Source organism: Schistocerca serialis, chromosome 3 (genome assembly GCF_023864345.2).
Source record: "Schistocerca serialis cubense isolate TAMUIC-IGC-003099 chromosome 3, iqSchSeri2.2, whole genome shotgun sequence".
NCBI lineage: Eukaryota > Metazoa > Arthropoda > Insecta > Orthoptera > Acrididae > Schistocerca > Schistocerca serialis.
The window spans coordinates 56289525-56310425 of NC_064640.1; the positions used below are offsets into that span (position 1 = coordinate 56289525).

Consider the following 20901-nt stretch of genomic DNA (forward strand, 5'->3'; position numbering starts at 1 on the left):
TTATTCGGGCAGGGGGTTTTTATCGTTTAATCTGAGTGTTTATGTTTTTTAGTGTTGATTCTGGCTCTTAGCCTCTGATTTTAAACTGAGTTTTTAATGTGTTCTTGGTGGTTGGCTTTTCCTCTTTTTTTTTTCTCTATGGTCGGCCAACCACCGTCACTCTCTGTGTGTTTTAATTTGTTTTGTCTGATCTCTGTCGGAGTCTTTCTTGTCCTGTGTCGTCTGACATCTTTCCTGCTGTTCGTTTTTATTCTCTTTGGGCGGTTTTAATTTTTTGGAAAAAGGGACCGACGACCATCGCAGTCTGGTCCCTTTAATCCCACAAACCAACCAACCAACCTACTAATTTGATACCCTTGCATGTGAGGCAGTGAAACAGTGAGTGGATGAACCTACTTTTCTATCACAGAAAAAAGTATTTTGATTTCAGATCTAGAAAAAAGTATTTTGATTTCAGATGTGTGTGTGTGTGTGTGTGTGTGTGTGTGTGTGTGTGTGTGTGTGTGTGTGTCAATTAGCAGAAGACCCATTAAAAATTTTATTTTATTAGAAAGCTTACAATCTAGGAGATTATTTAAGACCAAAATCAGGTTCCCAGCAGGTTGGAGAAATGTGAGACAAGTGTTTTTCCATGTCCTCGCAATTTTTCTGAGATAAACAATGACATACATTAATATTTTTTTAAAAATTTCTTTGCAACTCTACTGCTTCAATAACTGGATATCTGTTAACTATGTGCCTTACTTAACTTCTGAGAAAATTCCAAATTGTAAGCTTCATAAACACATGAGTTATGGCCATTTATGTAGATAAGTACCATTTTGCGTTGACATTCTTGCAGAGCCCAATTATCAAATATCACTGCATTTAAAATTATATATAAAATAAAGTTGTGGTCTGAGACCAAAAAGATTTTGCAGAAGTTCATATAAGTATAAGCAAATGTGCAAAGTTGTGTGAAAATCTGAAATAGAAGGTTACAAATTGTTGAATTATTTCGTGTTTTGATGTGGAATGACCTTCAATGTATTCCTTTAATCCAATATGGTGGGGATCCCAAACACTCTAGCAGTATTCAAGAATGATGGGTCCCACCAGTGTTGTGTTTGCAGTCTCCTGTACAAAACAACCACACTTTCCTAAAATTCTGCCAGTAAACTGAAGTCCACCATTTGCCTTCCCTATTACCATCGTCACTTGGTTCCATTACATCCCGCTTTGCAGCATTATGTCCAGACATCTAACTGACGTGACTCTGTCTAGCAGCACACTGCTAATGCTGTATTCGAGCATTGCAGGATTGTTTTCTTACTCATCTGCAGTAAGCTAGCATTCATCACAACAGCTAGACATTTTGTCTCAATCATCTTATATCCTCCAACAGTTAGTTAATGACAACACCTTCTTGTACACCACCATCTGCAAACAGTGACAGATTGGTGCTTACCTTGTCTGTCAGATCATTTATGTATAAAGGGAATACGAGTAATCCTATCTCACTTCCAGTGTCACTTCTGATGATACATGTGTTTCTGATGAACACTCGCTGTCGAGGACAACTATCTTACTTCAGAAGTCTCCAAGCCACTCTCATATATGGGAACCTATTCATTATGTTCATAACTTCAGTGACAGTCTACATTGGGCTACCATGTCAAATACTTTCCAGAAATCTAGGAATATAGAGTCTGCTTGTTGCCTTTCACCTATGGTTTGCAGGATATTGTGAAAAAAAAGGCAAGCTGAGTTTCACATGAGCAGTGCTTTCTAAAACTGTGCTGATTAATAGACAGAAGCTTTTCCAACTTAAAGAAATGTATTATATTCAAACTGAGAATATGTTCTAGAATTCTACAGCAAACTAATGATAAGGATACAGGTCTGTAATTATTATGTACAGGAGTCACCTGGGCTTTTTTTCAGTTGCTTAGGACTTTGTGCTGGACGAGAGATTCACACTAAATGTGAGCTAAGTAAGGGACATATACCAAAGAATAATCTATATAAAACTGAACTGGTATCCATCCAGACCTGATGACTTGCTTGTATCCAATTCCTTCAGTTGCTCATCTATGCCAGGGGTTCCTATTACTGTGTCTTCCATGTCGGAGGCTGTGTGACTGACAAATGACCATATGTTTGTACGATCCTCCTGTGTGAATGATTTCTTAAATCTAAAATTTAAAATTTCAGTTTTCCTTTTGCTGTCTTCTATCGCCACACCAGGCTGGTTAACAAGTGAGTTGGTAGCAGCTTTAGACCTTCTTAACAATTTTACATAGGACCAGAATTTTCTTGGGTTCTTGGCAAGATCTTTTGCTCAGGTATGATGGTGGTAGTTGTTGTACGCTTTATTCATCGATCTGTTTAGAGATGCACACATTTGTACTAACTTTTGTCTGTTATTGTTGGTAGGTTCTTTTTTGAAACAAGGGTGTAACAGTCTTTGCTTCTGCAGGATTCTGCAAATTTTGTTATTAAATCATAGAGGCTATTTCCTGGCCTTAATCCACTTACTTGCACATATTTATCCAGGGTGCAATTTACAATCCGTTTAAAATTTGCCGATAATTCCTCTGCATCCATCCTATTGGAAGTAAATGATGTCTGTTCCTTGTCTAAGTGGGATGCTAAAAACTGCTTATCTGCTCTTTCCGGCCGAAGTACTCTCCTAGCATTCTTGAGGGATTTATTAACTTCAGTAACCATCATCACTGTGGTGACATCCCTGTCTCTGGTGACTCAGTTTGACAAGGCCTGGCCTGTTCTTAGCTACAAGGTCTAAAATATTTCCGTTGGTTGTGGGCTGTTGAACCAGCTGCTCCAGACAGTTTTCAGAAAACACGTTCAAAAGTACTTCACAAGACTGCTTGTCTATACCACCTGCAACGAATCCATAGGTGTCACAGTCTATACTTGCCTCCAACTACTGCTGCGTGATGTAGGTATTTCTGTGCTACTGAGCATAGACTTCCTTCGAATGATTGTAAAACTGTCACAGCGGAATTTATCTAAAAACATCCAATAATTAACGTGTGTTCACCTAGACATGTTACATGCACCCTGGTAGCTTCACAGTCGGACTCAATTTCGGCCTCAGTAGACACAATATTTTTGTTAACTGCAATAAACAAATTCTCTCCATTCTGTGGCATTTAATCTGTCTTTTTGATATACTTTTCATGTCTCACGGAATATTTCAGATCTTTTTACTTCTGACTTCAGCCAGCTCTCTGTTTTGAGAACAATTTGAGTATGAAAGGTTTTCTGGGGGGATTAAATTCAGGAACTTTGTTACAAATTTTTACAATTTACTGTTAAAATTCTGACTTTATGTTGTATGCGTTCTGATTTTGCTCTATGCATATCAGCTAACTTCAAACTACAGTCTAGTCTTTATACCCAAGTTGCTTCTTTCCTTGTGTAGTGCATCCATGACTCATAAAGGGGAGTCCTAATGCAGGTTCAGAAATCTGCAGCCAATACAATCACAGAATTGCCAAAGCCTTTGGTTGAACTCTCCACTCGGCTCCAACCCAAAAGACCCTGATCAATTCTGGAAACTATGTTGCAAATTGTGAGCTGTGCTTGTACACGGTGCACGAGGCCAGCAGTCTTTAACACTTCCACCAACCACCCATGCAAATTGAGGATGGCCTCAGAGCCCAAGCAACAGACATCATAAGTGTTGACATGAGCCACAACTTGCAGATGACTGCAGCCTGCATGCTGGATAGCCTCAGGCAGGGCTTCCTCCGCATCTTGGATGAGGCCTCCCCTCCCCCCCCTCAGCAGACATACCAAGTACACATTATATTTCTTTGTGGCCCTGGATGCTATTTCCCTAAGTGTCTCTGTAATGTGCCTAACAGTGGAGTTCCCAATAAGTAACAAATCCCCCACCCCACTCTTGTGTTTGCCTGCTCAGACCCTGCTGAAGGACCAGTACAGGGTAAATAAGTGAGGCCAGATGGGCAACCTCTGCATTGACTCTCCACCTCGAGCACCAAAAATGTATTACCAACCACTACTCACCTGTGGTGAGGGCAGACCCACCCCATCAAGTACACTGCAGATTACCTCTGCAGCCAAGCCTGTGGGCAAAATGAGCGACACACGATAGATTCTCCGCCATTGCCATACTCACCCCGAGGCAACAGCCGGAAGGTGACTGACAGTCGCCAAAAGCATCTTCAGCTGTTCATGAGCTGCAGCCAGCGCCACCTGCACCATTCTACCTGTCCAAGCTCTACTAACTTAAGAATTAAGTATAAAAAAACACATAAAGCTGACTGTGTAACTTGCTATCCTCCTGATGTCACCATGGAGGCTGATGCCTTACTGAGCTGTGTTACTGACCATTCAAAAGAAATAACTGTTCTACAGGCATCACAAATATACACTTTACAGTTACTAAAACACGAGATTACACTTCTTAATTACAAAAACACCTAAGATTACAGTTAAGTAAAGAAACATGCAAGGAATTTAAGAATTAAATTACGATAACTAATTAAAGTATTTGTCTGTGGTGTAGCCTTATATGGGAGGGAAACGGAGACAATAAACAGTACAGACAAGAAGAGAGATAAGCTTTTCAAATGTGGTGCTACAGAAGAATGCTGTAGATAGGTAGAGCAATAAATAACGTAGAGATGCATAATCCCAATAACTGCCTGGGATACTAAGTTCAACAGTAAGAGGTAGGCAACAGTATAGCACCTCTGATAGGGATGTGTCTAGTGAAGCACTGTAGTGTTCAAACCAACTTTCATATTAGTGACAGTTTCACTGACTTTTTACAAAATGAATTAGTGAGAAGCGAGTAAAGAAAGTTGACACAAATTAACTAAAATAAGTGACCAGTTGATAGGACACATCTTCAGGCATCAAGGAATCATTGGTTAGGTAATGGCGGAAGATGGGGGAGGGGGGGGGGGGGATGGTATGGAGGGAGGGATAGGTAAACGAGTGTTGCAGAGGGAGACCAAGATTTGTGTACAATAAACAGATTCAAGTGGGTATATCATGCAGTAGTTCTGCAGAGATGAAGGGGCTTTCAGAGTATAGACCAGCATGGAGAGCTGCATCAAACCAATCTTGAGAATGAAGACAATGTCATCATCATCATCATCATCATTCAAGTGGAAGATGCCTGGTTTGTTGCTCCAGCAAGAGAAATTTCATATGGGTGTTGCTTTTGTTGCCTAGATTACAGCGTACCATATTTTAGATGATTATATTTTATCTTCAGACAAAAGTCAGAGGCTAGCTAACTTGCACATCTGGTCCCTAATTCAGAAGACAATGAAATTAATGTAGTTATGACATTTAATATTCTGTGAAATATGCAGTCTTTTGTAAGGGACCAGTCTGTAGTAAAATCCTGAGTTGTTCTATTTTAGCGTCCTTGTTGTTGTTGTATGTGAATTTTAAGAAGGTCTTAAAATAATATGAACATTAATAAATATTTGAAATAGATTTTACAGTTTGAATGCATGTAATTGTGAGTGAAAATGGTAGAGGAGGACTCTGATTTAACTGTGTTTCAATTTTACGGCTTTATTAAGTGCTACACTTCTGACCATATTCATATGTCACATTTTTCCCATGCTTTTCGTGGGCTTCTGTTAATTATATACAAGGAATGTGTTGATAATTGTAGTTTCAAATTCTCTTTGGCAACACTGAATACCATGTCCCACATCTTGAAGTACCTCGACATGAATGTAGTATCCAGGAAATATATTGTACGATATGAGACAGTAGTGATATTTTGTGATATGACCATATTTTATATTTCTCTAATAATTGAAGATTAGAAGGAAGTTATGGTGCTGGAATTTATGGAGAAATGTATTTGCAGCATGTAAATTAGTGTCAGTCATTAATGTTGGAGAAATTATTTGTTATGGGTACCAAAAACACAAGTATGTAAAAAAGATTGTAGTATGTAATAGTTAACTCGTTTTACCAACACTCTGTCTTTTTGTTACAGGACTTCTCAGAAGATGACATTCAAAAGTTCATTGAAAATGGCCATGTCACTCTTTTCGGTCACAGACTGGAATCATCTGATATTGTTATAAAACACCACTTTGATGTAGTGAGAACAAAGACTGGAAAAGGAAAATTTGAAGGAGACAGCCAAGACAATGTGAGTATGGCATTTTCCCAGTTCTGCCAAGGGTTTTTTTCAGTTGTGATTATGAACTTTCCAGTAAATGAATCACAATCTTTCAGTGTACACTATTTCTGACCACTGTTAATGCAGGCAGCTTATTAACCCTCGTATGAGCACCAGTAAATACATTCATGACAGTCAATATTATAGTGCTTGTTAGTTGCAGTTAGCTATAGTTCACATTGTTTGTCTGTGGCAGGTGCCACCAACTACAAAGTGCACTGAATTAGCTCTATACGACATTGGTCACATTCTTACACTTCATACACTGGATGAGTGTTAAATATCCTCTTTATATAAATACTGTTAATGTTGCTGTCTGGAATCTCATGCCTGAATTAAGGACCATACATAACAGATGTCAGAGGCTTTCTTCAATTTGCTTCCAGTCCTAGCATCATTTGAGTAAGTGTAGTCTTGTTTGAATGAACATTGTCATCTAGATTTTAAAACTTTGCTTCCACACGTACTTTAATTAATTTAGCAATTGTACTGTTAGCAACAATTGAACTTCTCTCACTGGCAATAACCTGTTTAATTTTTGATGTTCCACAATTCTCTTGTAATGAAAGCTGTCGTATTAAATCATACTCTGTATCATAGAATAAATTGTACTGCGGCCTCATTTTATTTTCTGATAGAGTCTTTAAAAATGCATGACACTGACTTTGTAAAAATGTTCTTGTGGTTCTTGTTAATTATGTTTATACAAAAATTAAAAATACGTTATTAACCTGCTCCTTTTCTCTCTCGCAGCCCGCCTTCCTCTCGCAGCCCGCCTTCCTCTCGCAGCCCGCCTTCCTCTCGCAGCCCGCCTTCCTCTCGCAGCCCGCCTTCCTCTCGCAGCCCGCCTTCCTCTCGCAGCCCGCCTTCCTCTCGCAGCCCCCCTTCCTCTCTTCTCTGTTCCGCCTCTGTTCTCTAGAACTGGTAAAATTGTAGTTTATTGAAATACAGCTGGTTTTGCAGCCTTTAGCCACATCATCAGGTGCAACCTACATGGTAAAGGCAATGTGCAGTATCACTATATTGTGGATTTTAAAATTAATAAAGGAATATCTAATATATACTCACAGTGTTAAAAGGTCAAAGGCTTACCCATCACTCGTAGTCAAAATGTACTATTCATTGATTATTGTCAATACTATGGCAAACAAAAGGCAACAAAGATGTGCTCCCTTCATTTAGGTCAATGCTGATAGGTGGGACTTGCAATTACACAACCATGGTTTAAAATTTGCTGCCTCAAAAAAGAAAAATATTTCATAGTGGGAGGATGCTAAAAATATTTTTTAAAAGGGCTGGATTGGCAATAAAAAAGTTATCATTGCTAACATAGTTAGCTATGGCACTATATGAATTACTGTGTGCAGTGTATCAGATGGCACTGTCTTACTGGTGTGATGGCAGGGCAACCCAGACTTGGGCAGAGTAAAAGTGGCCCTCACAAATGACTAAAAGAGGCTAGATAGCTGTTGAAATGGAAACTATCGGTCTGGACAGTGTGAAGTCATGTACTGCCACCTGATACATTCCGCACAGTAATTTACACAGTACTGCAACTAATTATGTTTGCAGTGACAGTTTTTTATTGCCTGTCTTGCCCTTTTTAAAAAATATTTTAGCATCCTCTCAGTATAATTTTTTTTTGTTTTAGATGCAGGCAAATTTTAAAACATGCCTCTGTGACTGCAAGTTTCACTTATCAGCAATTTGTCCAAAATGAATGGAGCACATCTTCATTACCTTTCAGTCACCATAGTATAGACAATATTCACTGAAAAGTAAATTTTGACTAGGAGCGATGGGTATGCCTAATGACCTTTTAATGTTGTGAGTATATTTTAGACATTCCTTTATTAACTTTAATATCCACGAAGTGGTGACAGTGTACATTGCTCATTGCCGTGTAGGTTGCACCTGATGATGCGGCTCTAGGCTGTGAAACCGGTTGTTTCAACAAGCAACATTTTTACCAGCTGTTAGTGGAATTCTTCGTAAATTACTGCTTTAACTATCTGGTTTTTCCACTGAAGGGTTTCTGGACAGCATTTAGCATCCTATAAAATTTCTAAATTTCCTCATATCTTTCTGATCCCTAAGAAGCTCCAATTCTTTGATGATTGCTTTCATCCATTTCTTGTTTTTCATTAAGGGGTTCTCTTTCTCAGTCCTCCTTTTTTTTCCTTTATAAACTTCCATCATTGTAGTGTTCCTCTGTGTGCTTCATCACTTTTCTTTTTCACTGTCTCATGCTCAATATCATGTCAGTTTCAAGTGTTTCATTTGCTGACATCTCCACTGCATTCTTTATCATTTCACATTAATGCTTGCTGTTGTTGCACTTTTCAGACCTTTAAAGACTGTGATATCTTTTTAATTGTAGGTGTGACTTTCGTCTTGCAGCGATCAACATACAATTCAGTTGGTTACAAATGTCCCCATGATGTGACTTTCATTGCCCTTTGTGAAAGTGTTAGTGTGGGAATTGTGAGGAACACTCAGCCATGTTTCAGGATGCTGCAAATAGGAGCCGCCTTGTTCCATTATCGCAGATTGTTGTTTGCTTGCTGTGATGTCCAGTTAGCTTAAATATTTGTTCCATTGCTGCGTGAGCAGTCCTTTTCTTTTTTGTCAGCTTCCTGATTGTTGAGGAGCTTGGACTGATAGTTGTGAACCTGATTACAATATGCTACCGTTCATTTTTCTAGGCTTCCACTTCAACTCACTGTACTTCTTGTAGGTGGTCCCTTTGAAAGCACTTTCCCACCCTCCTCTAATTCAAGCATTTGCTCCATCTCAAATGACCTCATCATCAGTGGGACATTATACATAATCTTTCTTAGTTTCCCTATTTTCCTTCATTCTTCTTCCCAGTTCAGATTTGTATTATAAAATAAGTTATTAATTATAGATTAATTAAGTGTTTCAAATTTTACATTTTGTTAAGTTTAACTGAATGAATTGTTGCTGATGATGATAATATTTTCAGATTATAGTCCTGTTGGATATGGAGGCAGGAAAGGATCTCCAAGAAGAGGGACTGGCTCGTGAAATAGTAAATAGAGTTCAAAAAGTGCGTAAGAATGCGGGGCTGTTGCCAATGGATGAAATTGTTATTTATTATGATGTAAAGCCTCCTAAAAGTGAACTCAGTAGTGTTGCTGAGCACTACAGTGAATATATATATGGCACTCTTAAAATGCCGTTCAGGCACCTTAACAGTATTCCACCTGATGCTGATATTATAAAGGAACAAACTTTCCAGGCAAGTAAATGTGAATTTTAATTGGAGTAATGCATAGAAATTAAATATTAATGTTCACAACTGCTTGTGAGAAGTAGAGTTGTCTTACAGTAAGATGAAAGCTATATGATTCCAACAAGATAATGTTTAAAATAATTTTTAGTCTTCATCTTTTGAAGTTAAATATATACTTGTGAAACTTATGAGAGAGAAAAAGATTTGGAAAGACAATGATTTGCAACTTTTTGTATGAGTGAACATCGCACCATAGGAAAAAACACACACAATGGCAAGCTGAATTTGCTCAACCTGGTTTTGAAAGACTGTTTTTCATGCAAAGAAGTGCTTGTTTTTTTATGTAGTGCCCTTTTATTACAGTGCTCTCTGTACAATGTATTTCCAATAAGTAAAGTGCATCCTGGAAGTGAAATTCTAGAAGGTTTGCAAAATACTCATATACAGATGCTATAACCTCCTCATTGGAGCACCAAGTGGTGTCATGCAGTGGTAAGACAAAGCAGTTACCCTATGTCACTGAAGGTAAAGAGCGGGATGGTTCGTCTCTAATGCCCTTGTTGACAAGATGTTAACCTGTAATCCTCATCCTTTCCTTATCAAGACGTTTTACAGCAAAAAATTTCTTTACGTGTGGGAATTGTTATGTCAGAGGGTGCCCAGTCTAGTGGAAAGGCTGGATGTTCAACAGTACGTACTTTAAATTATTCAGTTTGTAGTTGCCAAAGCACCCAAGTGCCTTGTCCTGTGATAGATGCAATCGCTGTTCTCATGACGTGTTTTTCATCCAGGTATGTAATATACACCATTCATTATTTTATGTTTTATCCTGGGGAAGGTAAATCCATTTCTGTATCTAGTCCATACATTGCTAAAAGATTCATTTATATAAAAAAAAATTCTCTGTGTGAAGTCTTTGTGCAAAATAAACCATATTTTCTTCTGTAAATACTTTAAGAGTAAAGGAGACCACTCACTGAAAAGCAGAAAGGGGGGGGGGGGGGGGTCGCGGTTGCATTCAACTGTCAACAATGTGGCAGTTCAGCTTTTTGATGAATGGTCTCCTTTACTCCTAAAATATTTACATTCTTACATAAGTTTCCTACCATATTCTTCTGATACATATTTGGCATCAGCTATTTTGTACACCTTCAATTGTCGATTATCTAGTGGCATACTGCACGATTGATGCTGCTTTCATCTGTAATTTGTTTTGAAACTGATTTCATATGGAGCTTCTTCAAGAGTAATACTGCCACATTTGAATTCAGCTGGCAATCATTTAACCATTGAAAATGAAGGAACAGACTCATTATAATCTTTTACTGACTTTGGATGGATTTTCATTCACTGTAAGCTGTCAAAAAGAAAGTGAATAAGACAGCATAGTTCCGAATATGGTACCAGCCTTAACAACTGTAGCATCTCCCTCTGTCTGATGGCTCTGTAGATTATTGTTCAGTAAAAAGTGTTCTTGAGGCATGTATATTCTTCCATTGGGATTAAAATAATGAGCTGTAGGATGGAAGGAGAGTTATTTGAGTTGAACTTTGGTGTAGATTAATGAAAAGTTGATGACAGCAAAGCAAAATGGACTTTGGTGAACAGTTCATGCTTGGTTTAAGAATAGAGGTTGTAGAAATGTTAACTGATTTTAACACAACCTGTTTCAGCTGAAATACTGTATTAAGCTCAAATATCTGCGACAGTCAGTAATAGCCATTCAGTACCATTGGGATGGGCTATACAAACCGTAAAATAATGTTATGATCGTACAGGTTTAGCAAAGTAATGTGTTTCTTGACTTGTATTGGATCTTGAGCACCTGGAATTGTGAGGCTAGGACTCTCGGCAATGCAGTTTGTTGAGCATTTGGTGCACTTACCCATTTGTGATGAGGCACCCGGCTTACCTATTTCTCTTTCATTAACATGATTTGGTATAGGTGCCAGACAGACAAAAGATGCTAAAGAGTTGATCAAATTTGGGTTTTGTGAATGAGTGGATTACATTTCCATAAGATTCTTCTGCTAATTCGCAATCTATCATCTGCTTTATGCTCATCCAGGTCCATGTTGTTCCTCACTAAATCAGTATGGATCGATATTCGTAGGTACTTGATGGTTATGACTTGATTCTAGTGACTGACTATGGAGTAAGTGCTTAAAGCACACATTCCACTGTTTGTTCATGTCATTGGTCAGCCGCCAGTCTTTGCACCAGGTGCTGATCATTTTCATATTCTCGTAAAGTTCATAAAATGTTTTCTTACTACATGACCACCTCATAGACAGCTATATTGTTTGTGAACAGGCTCAGCAAGCTAAGATACAGTGTACCAGATCGGGTACATGTGTGCATATTATAAATTACAGTTCCCCACTGCATTTCAGTCTGTATGTGAAGGATAATCACAGGAACTATGGTAGGAATTTTGATGCAATTTTCACTAATAGGTTGGCTGATTCATGAGAAAGGTTTGTTTATGTAATTTACTAGTAATCCAGCTGTAGATACTTAGTACTAGTCATCACAGCCATATAATGTAAAGAGTTAGTGTCCAATCACACTTCTTAGACGTGCATCAGAAGCGATTTTTGCTTCTGTCATCGTCTCCCCATTAATAATGGCTGAGAAGTCTTCCATCCTATTGCAGAACTGTATTGAAAGCTAACTGGAAGTGAAGTACATAGTCACAGTTAGGGCTCCACAATGTACTGCTCTCTTCACATTGTAAATGAAAAGAGGAAGCTGAGTGTCATGTAATTGATGCGTGCAAAATGTGTATTAATGTCTATAGAGTTGTTCAGTTGCCAAAAGTGTCATCAAATGCAAGCATAAAATGTTTCATAATTCTACAGTGTCCGCCCCGATAGCTGAATGGTCAGCGTGACGGATTGCCGTCCTATGGGCCTGGGTTCGATTCCCAGCTGGGTCGGGGAATTTTCTCCGCTCAAGGACTGGGTGTTGTGTTGTCTTCATCATCATTTCATCCCCATTCGGTGCGCAGGTTGCCCAATGTGGCGTTGAATGTAATAATACCTCCACTACAGCGGCTGGACCTGCCCCGCAAGGGGCCTCCTGGCCAATGCGCCAAGTGCTCATTTCCATTTTCATAATTCTACAGTGAGGTAAATCTGTAGTTCTACACATCCATCATCTGACTTTCTGTATAGAATGAAAAAATATCTAGACTGTTATTAGAAGGGAAACTACATCATCCACATATTTGATATAGAATCTTAACAGTACTCTATAAGGTCAGGCAGCCTTCTTGCTGTTGGCCATCTTCAGTTGTTCTTAATTTTGCACTCAGTCATTCCTATATTATCTGTCATGTGGCAAAAAAGAAGAAAATTGAGTTTTTTATTCAGAAGATTGAATTACTAAATTCTGTCTTCATTTTAAAATCGTCTGTTTTGGTGCCAACACAAGCATTTTATCATTTCAGAAAATCATAACTTGGAAACTAGTAGAGATAGAGCAGTGTCATTTGTTGTAAAATTTTTAGCAGCTCTCAAAGTTTTTCTTTTTTTTTTTCTTTCTGTTATGCTAGAATTTCATTGTGAACCCCACTAGTCACTCATAGAACGTCACGTCTGTATTAGAGTTCTGCCCATATATGGGTCAGCATGGCAGCATCCGCCTCAGGTAACACACAGACAGTTTTGATTGTTTTGTCAATTCATCATGAAGGGTAGCCAAGTCATTGCCTGGCGTTGTGTACACGCAATCCTTGACATAATCCTACAAAAGTTGTCTAATGGCATGACACTGGAGAAAGTGGGGGCCGTATAATTGTACAATCACAACCCATCCACTTTCCAGGAAATGTCATTCAACACACCCCACTTATTTGGACTCTAGATTACCTTGCTCCCTACATTTTGTATTAGACACAAGAAATTGACTTCTAGAGTTTGTGTTGATATGCAGCTTGTACTCTTTCAACACATTTTTAATAAATGGGTAGGCACTATGGAAAATGTCTTCAATACTGCCTGTCTCTTTGAAGGTTTTGAACTACTTCCTTATGCTTGCTTTTACTGGTGGTGCTCTTCCAAACTGTCATCGATAATTCTGACAATTCACTAAATTGTAATGTTCTTAACATGTTCATCTCTTCATTTGCGAAAAGAAGTGGGATAATTTAAAAATCCTTATCCTGGCAGCAGAGCGCTTCAGTGTAGTACCCTTTTAAGTATGTCTACTTTGTCCAAAAATTTTTAGAGAGTAGATTTCAACCGTTTATTATGATGGAAATCTGCAAAATACTCATTGACAGCTGTCATTGCCTTCCAATTGGACTCCCAAAACATTTTCCAGACACATTTTCTTTCTTTTTCTTTCAGATGTGGGAATATGCAAATGTCTGTGTACTGAAAATGGCAGACACATTTGCTCTTCCAACAATTCCTACTTCAAATCCCTGTTTTTCTTCCACTAAAACACCTGTGTTGGCAAATGGGTGATCTTTATAACCAATAAAGTTTGTTTCTTTCGGAATCCACACCTCTTATCATGCAATTATTTCATATCCTGGTGACCCAAAAGACTTTTGTATACTGTTCACCAATTATTGTTTTACCCTGTGTAAGAAAATCGATAAAAAATTTGCTTCAGTTCATGTTTCACTTCTGACGGGATGTGGGCAACCCATGTCTCATCCACTGTAACAGCACACAGAATCACTTGATTTCTTTTTAAAATGATTCAGACATTCGAACAGATAAGTCCCACATTTGTGTTTAGTTTTCATTTAACAAATGTGGCATGTCATTGATAAAAGCTTTCAAATAGCTGGTCCTCCATAAAAAATGTAAAATACCCATTATTGTGCCTATGTAACCACCTATTTTTATACATTGTTGCCAATCCCAAGCTATATTGTGCACTCTCATGTTGTCTTTTGCCACCAATTTTTAATTGTTGTAAATGAAGAAATGAACTCCTTATAAACATTCACCAGCTGTATAAACTGCCAAAGATACAGAGAGAGAGAGAGAGAGAGAGAGAGAGAGAGAGAGAGAGAGAGAGAGAATTTTGGGGCAGCTGGGTATTAAAATTTATTAATTTTAACAAAGTACACAACAGTGTTAATAAGTTACGTAAACAACACTATAATTATCTTTTGTTTTGTACGTGTACCAGTATAACAAAAACCAAAAAAATTAATTGATATCAGCATCTTCTCTGTGCCAGGCTGATAACTTTCACTTTATCCTCAGTGTGGGTGTCTCTATTAATGGTAGTTGGTCTGAACCCTAGATTAAAGTTGATATTTGTCACAAATCAATAGCCTCTACCACAAGGTTCACAGAAGTTTTATTTATCTAAACTGCTGCAATTCATTTAGAAAGATCTTGGTGGTTTTTCATTAGTATAATTTTCCACAATTTTGAATTCATGGTTAATGAAGTTTCATCTTATTCTAGGTGAAAGATGCCGAACTGCAAGTAGCTTTGGTATCATGCAACAGAAGGCCCAAACCTGATGTTCAGAGGAATGAGGAACCCTTCTGCAGGTAAATTTGCTTCTGTAACATTTAAGCTGATGATATCTGATTTTTGTTGTTGTTGTTGTTGTTGTTGTTGTGGTCTTCAGTCCTGAGACTGGTTTCACGCACCTTTCCATGCTACTGTATCCTGTGCAAGTGTCTTCATCTCCCAGTACCTACAGGAACCTACATCCTTCTGAATCTGCTTAGTGTTTTCATCTCTTGGCCTCCCTCTACGATTTTTACCCTCCACGCTGCCCTCCAATACTAAATTGGTGATCCCCTGATGCCTCAGATCATGTCCTACCAACCGATCCCTTCTTCTAGTCAAGTTGTGCCACAAACTTCTCTTCTCCCCAATCCTATTCAATACCTCCTCATTAGTTATTTGATCTACCCATCTAATCTTCAGCATTCTTCTGTAGCACCACATTTCGAAAGCTTCTATTCTCTTCTTGTCCAAACTATTTATTGTCCATGTTTCACTTCCATACATGCCTTTTTGCCTGCTTCACATACTGCATTTTTATATTTTCTCCTTTCATCAATTAAATTCAATATTTCTTCTGTTACCCAAGGATTTCTACTAGCTCTCGTATTTTTACCTACTTGAACCTCTGCTGCCTTCACTACTTCATCCCTCAAAACTACCCATTCTTCTTCTACTGTATTTCTTTCCCCCATTCATGTCAATTGTTCCCTTATGCTTGCCCTGAAACTCTGTACAACCTCTGGTTTAGCCAGTTTATCCAGGTCCCATCTCCTTTAATTCCCACATTTTTGCAATTTCTTCAGTTTTAATCTACAGTTCATAACCAATAGATTGTGGTCAGAGTCCACATCTGTCCCTGGAAATGTCTTACAATTTAAAACCTGGTTCCTAAATCTCTGTCTTACCATTATATAATCTATCTGAAACCTGTCAGTATCTCCAGGCTTCTTCCATGTATACAACCTTCTTTTATGATTCTTGAACCAAGTGTTAGCTATGATTAAGTTGTGCTCTGTGCAAAATTCTACCAAGCGGCTTCCTCTTTCATTTCTTACCCCCAATCCGTATTCACCTACTAGGTTTCCTTCTCTCCCTTTTCCTACTACCAAATTCCAGTCACCCAAGCCTATTAAATTTTCATCTCCCTTCACTATCTGAATAATTTCTTTTATTTCATCATACATTTCTTCAATTTCTTCATCATCTGCAGAGCTAGTTGGCATATAAACTTGTACTACTGTAGTAGGCTTGGGCTTCGTGTCTATCTTGGCCACAATAATGCGTTCACTATGCTGTTTGTAGTAGCTTACCCACACTCCTTTTTTCCTATTCATTATTAAAACTACTCCTGCATTACCCCTATTTGATTTTGTATTTATAACCCTGTATTCACCTGACCAAAAGTCCTGTTCCTCCTGCCACTGAACTTCACTAATTCCCACTATATCTAACTTTAAACTATCCATTTCCCTTTTTAAATTTTCTAACCTACCTGTCCGATTAAGGGATCTGACATTCCATGCTCCAATCCGTAGAACGCCAGTTTTCTTTCTCCTGATAACGACGTCCTCTTGAGTAGTCCCTGCCTGAAGATCCAAATGGGGGACTATTTTACCTCCGGAATATTTTACCCAAGAGGATGCCATCATCATTTAACCATACAGTAAAGCTGCATGCTCTCGGGAAAAATGATGGCTGTAGTTTCCCCTTGCTTTCAGCCGTTCGCAGTACCAGCACAGCAAGGCCATTTTGGTTAGTGTTATAAGGCCTGATCAGTCAATCATCCAGACTGTTGCCCCTGCAACTACTGAAAAGGCTGCTGCCCCTCTTCAGGAACCATACATTTGTCTGGCCTCTCAACAGCTACCCCTCCATTGTGGTTGCACCTACGGTACGGCTATCTGTATCGCTGAGGCACGCAAACCTCCCCACCAACAGCAAGGTCCATGGTTCATGGGGGGTGGGATATCTAATTATGCTTCACATTGTGAACGCCCTAGAGTCTTTTGTTTCTTGCAAAAACTTCCCATTAAGTATTCAAGGGATTTCTTCAAAATGGTGTTGCTTTGAGTACTTCCATGTAGTTGTAATTTACCATTGTTGCCCAATGGCACAAGTCAGTAGCTGCCAGACTTCTGGAACAACACTTTTGAAAGTGAAAAATATAATGGTGAACAGAAAAAGAGGTGCTTGTAACAACGAACAAAACCACTTGTATCATCTGAAGGGTTGTCTGTCCAAGACCTAAAATTCCACCATCAGGTTTGTCCAATCTTTCTGTTAAGAAGTAAATGCAAATTTCTGAGGTTTCACATTGTAAACATCACAGGAGTGTTTACAGTGGCTTCAAAATTTATGGTCTCTGTACAGTATTTAATCCAGTCTGACATAGTAAAAATTTGTCAGAAAGCACTTTTGCTGGTTGCAAGTTTGTTTGGATACAGAATGTGAAACCACAGTCTAAGGCAGTTTGCCAATGACATTTCTTTCGGTAATGGAGAACAGAGTACTCTCTTGATTGGGGGCTTACAGAACTCTTGCAGTAGACTTAATTACAATAACTTTGATCCTGTAACAGGTGGGCCCCACTCATACAATTGGGAAATATGTAGGGACTTCAGAAATTAAGTTACACATGTAAAGTGCTAAGACCATTGCAAAACAAGAATGGCACTTTGTCAGAAGAGAATACATGTTCCAGGGTTTCTGCAGACATTGTTCTGCTGCAATATGTGTTACACGTGCATCACAGTGTGTGGCTAAAATAGTGTCGCAACTGGAAATGGATCTTGCTGGGACGCCTGCTAGACTGAGTTGAGGGGCTGACTTGAGTGGAGTAGGTGAGAGAGAAAGGAGACAGGGAGGTGGAGAGAGGTTGTGGAAGTGTAACTGGTGCCTAGGTGGGAGAGCCAGCAGGTTCATGGGATAGGAATGTGGGTTCTAGAAGGTCACACTGGTATGTGTAAAGGGAGGGAGGAGTTCACTTGCTTCTGAGAAGTACTCATCTGAAAGCCATCTATGTGCCTGTCAGTGCTCAGCAACACTATTATTCACTGGATTACTTCCTCTACTCCTTAAATTATTTACATTCCATGAAGGACTTTCCCATAATGTGTGAATTCTTATCATTAATCCATGTGAACAGCTGCAGTCTTTAGTGGACTGGAACTCGGAAAACAAACTGTATGTGTATGTAGCTTGAAGATGTTTTACATCTTATAAAGTGTATCCCAAATACTTACTGCCAAAGTTACATAGATTGCAAAACTAAGTATTTTGAGATTGGGAACGAAAGGGCTTAGGTGAATATTTGAAGTGGTGCTATGCTGGAATAGCACAGGGTCAGCTAACCCTGTTTGAATGTTGCATGTTACCTGCTGTTTACTCTAAATGTGCTCCACAGTTGTTGGAGGATGTGTCTCTTGTTATATGTGAGAGGATGTGATTTCGACACAATGACACATCATGTCGCTTCAATATGAATGTCTGTGAGCGCCAAGTAGCAGGTACCCTCATCCTTGGATCAAAGGGGAAGCCCTGTCGCATGGCCAGTGCTGTCATTAGATTTCACTTCTATAGGTTTACACGGTGTTGGTATATGAAACCCCAGCTGAAACTGAAGAGGAACTGTTTTGTAGCATGTGCTGTTCCACACAGTCAAAGTGCTCAGTAGGATTTAGAATCTGATGAGTTTAGGGAATAGGGGATACCTTCATTGGATTACTGAGACTGTTCCTTTGCAGTATAGATGTAATGAAACTGTGAAATAGTGTGTGCCTACCTTGAAAGTTACTGTCTCTCTTTGGTGAAAAAGTGCAGCATTGGTTGATGCATCTGAACTGCGAAGTTAGAACCTCATTGTGTATTCCTATGTTCACACCAGAAGACATAGTTTTCCTCCTATATCATTCCACCACCACCAATCTTATTTTTTCTCTAATTCCCTAAAACACCATTCTAACCACCACCACCTCTCTCCTCCTTCCCCCAACAAATACTTTGAGACCAATATGTGCATTATAAGTAATTTTGTAAGTTGTGCCCAGAGATTACTATAATACGCACAAATCTGTAAACTGTTTATTTGTGAAGTTAAGGAATGGAGTGGTAAATATTATACCAGGCAGATGGAATACTTTCAATGAGAAGAGAAAACTGTAGTATGATGGAAAGGACAGGCTGGAATACAGCAACAACTTAATATAGTAGCATCTGAGGTATTCAGTAGGAATCAGATACATACTGTATTTACTCGAATCTAAGCCACACTTTTTTTCCGGTTTTTGTAATCCAAAAAACCGCCTGCGGCTGAGAATCGAGTGCAAAGTAATGTGAAGTTCTGAAAAATGCTGGTAGGTGCCGCCACAACTAACTTCTGCCATCGAATATATGTAGCGCTACACAGGCATGCTTGGCAGGCACAAAGATAAATACTGGTGCCAAAACCTCTGCGTCCATAAAGAAATTTAAAAAAAAGGTTGAAGATGAGCTTTTTTCTCTGCCTCAGTTTTCGACCACTGCATTTTCATACATTATCCAACGAAGTAAATTCAAATTCCGTATTGTTAATCTACAAATGTAGCAGTATTTCAATGTACTACAAAAATCCGACTGGCAAGACTGTTTGGGATGTTTGTCAATATGGCCAACTCTACGTTCTGAATTTTTTCCTACCTATGAGAAGAGATGGTTGTTAATAGGAACTTTTATGAATTGTGAACCACATACAGTATTCTCTTCACTATAATATGAATATAAACATTTTGCCGTGTATTCTTTCATATTTGCTGCTATCTCATTTAAATACTGTCTGCCTAATAAACTACGAAACTAGAGTGGACAACAGTAAACGCGGAAGAATATACATATCATGTCATGTTTATATTCCTATTATTCTTATGCCTAATAGTGATACAGGCAGAAATGAAGCACGACAATTGACTAGATTTTTAAATCTAAGATGACTCTTATTTCTGTGCAGACTGTAATGTACTAAAGAGGCATCTGCACAGATTTTCAAACGGAGAAACATTTTTGCTAAACTCTCGTTCAGAACATCATCTATCATACGCAGTCTATTATTTGGTTCTTGTCCATCATTGTCAAAGAAAGCAGCAGTGTAAGTAACAACAAATAGCAGTCTCTTGCCATTGTTTCGCTAATGAGACGATTCCTCTCTTATTTTTAATTGTAAGCGGCGGTAGCGTGCACAAAAGCAAGTCATGCCACGAGTGGCAACAGGCCGTAAACACTCATTATCAGAATGCGACAAACAATGCATGACACAGTACAGTAATGCGTTTTCAGCTTAGAGTGACATAAACACCTATAACAAAGAGAACGGCACTTATCAGATCAAACAAAAATACGTAATCGATTCAAACCAGATGAAGCACGTGAAAAAGGAAGGGTAGCCGTATAAATACGGACGGAGCGCCTGATGCGTAGCAATTGCTACCTGGTAAAGCTTAACTGCTAAGCTTACGACTCAAACCAAACTACTGTAGCTGTGTAGTCATCCATTCGACCTAAATTGTGTCTCATATTACAACGGACCAATTTTGTTTCGATTTGGAGGTGCGGCCTAAAACACTTCTCTCCCCTTGAATTTCGAGTCTTAAATTTCAGGTGCGGCTTAGATTTGGGAAAATTTTTTTTCCTTGATTTCGAGTCTCATTTTTTCAGGTGGGGCTTAGATTCAAGTAAATATGGTAAACAAGACTGAACTCGTAGCTAAGCTAAACCTTGTTTATTTGTGTGTTGGTCACTCAATGCAATGATGATACAGTGAGAGTGAGTTACTTATGGCACAAATGAATTGAGAGTAGCATGTAATGGTCTAAAGAACTTTTACTAATCTGAGCACACCTGAGAGACTGGGGAAATCCTTAATACAATTATGCATAAATGGTAGTATCAAATAACCTGCACCAACAAGGTAGCTAATTTGGAGTAGTGTACTGCTTTAA

General features: G+C 38.7%; 1 protein-coding gene across 1 annotated transcript in view; it reads left to right on the forward strand.

The window, feature by feature from the left end:
• The window catches only part of LOC126469701 (isoleucine--tRNA ligase, cytoplasmic), a 162593-nt gene that overhangs the window by 108986 nt on the left and 32706 nt on the right, over positions 1-20901 (forward strand). The window contains 3 exon segments of the mRNA XM_050096875.1: positions 5999-6157; positions 9174-9449; positions 14879-14967. Of these exon segments, the coding sequence (XP_049952832.1) occupies positions 5999-6157; positions 9174-9449; positions 14879-14967 (524 nt within the window).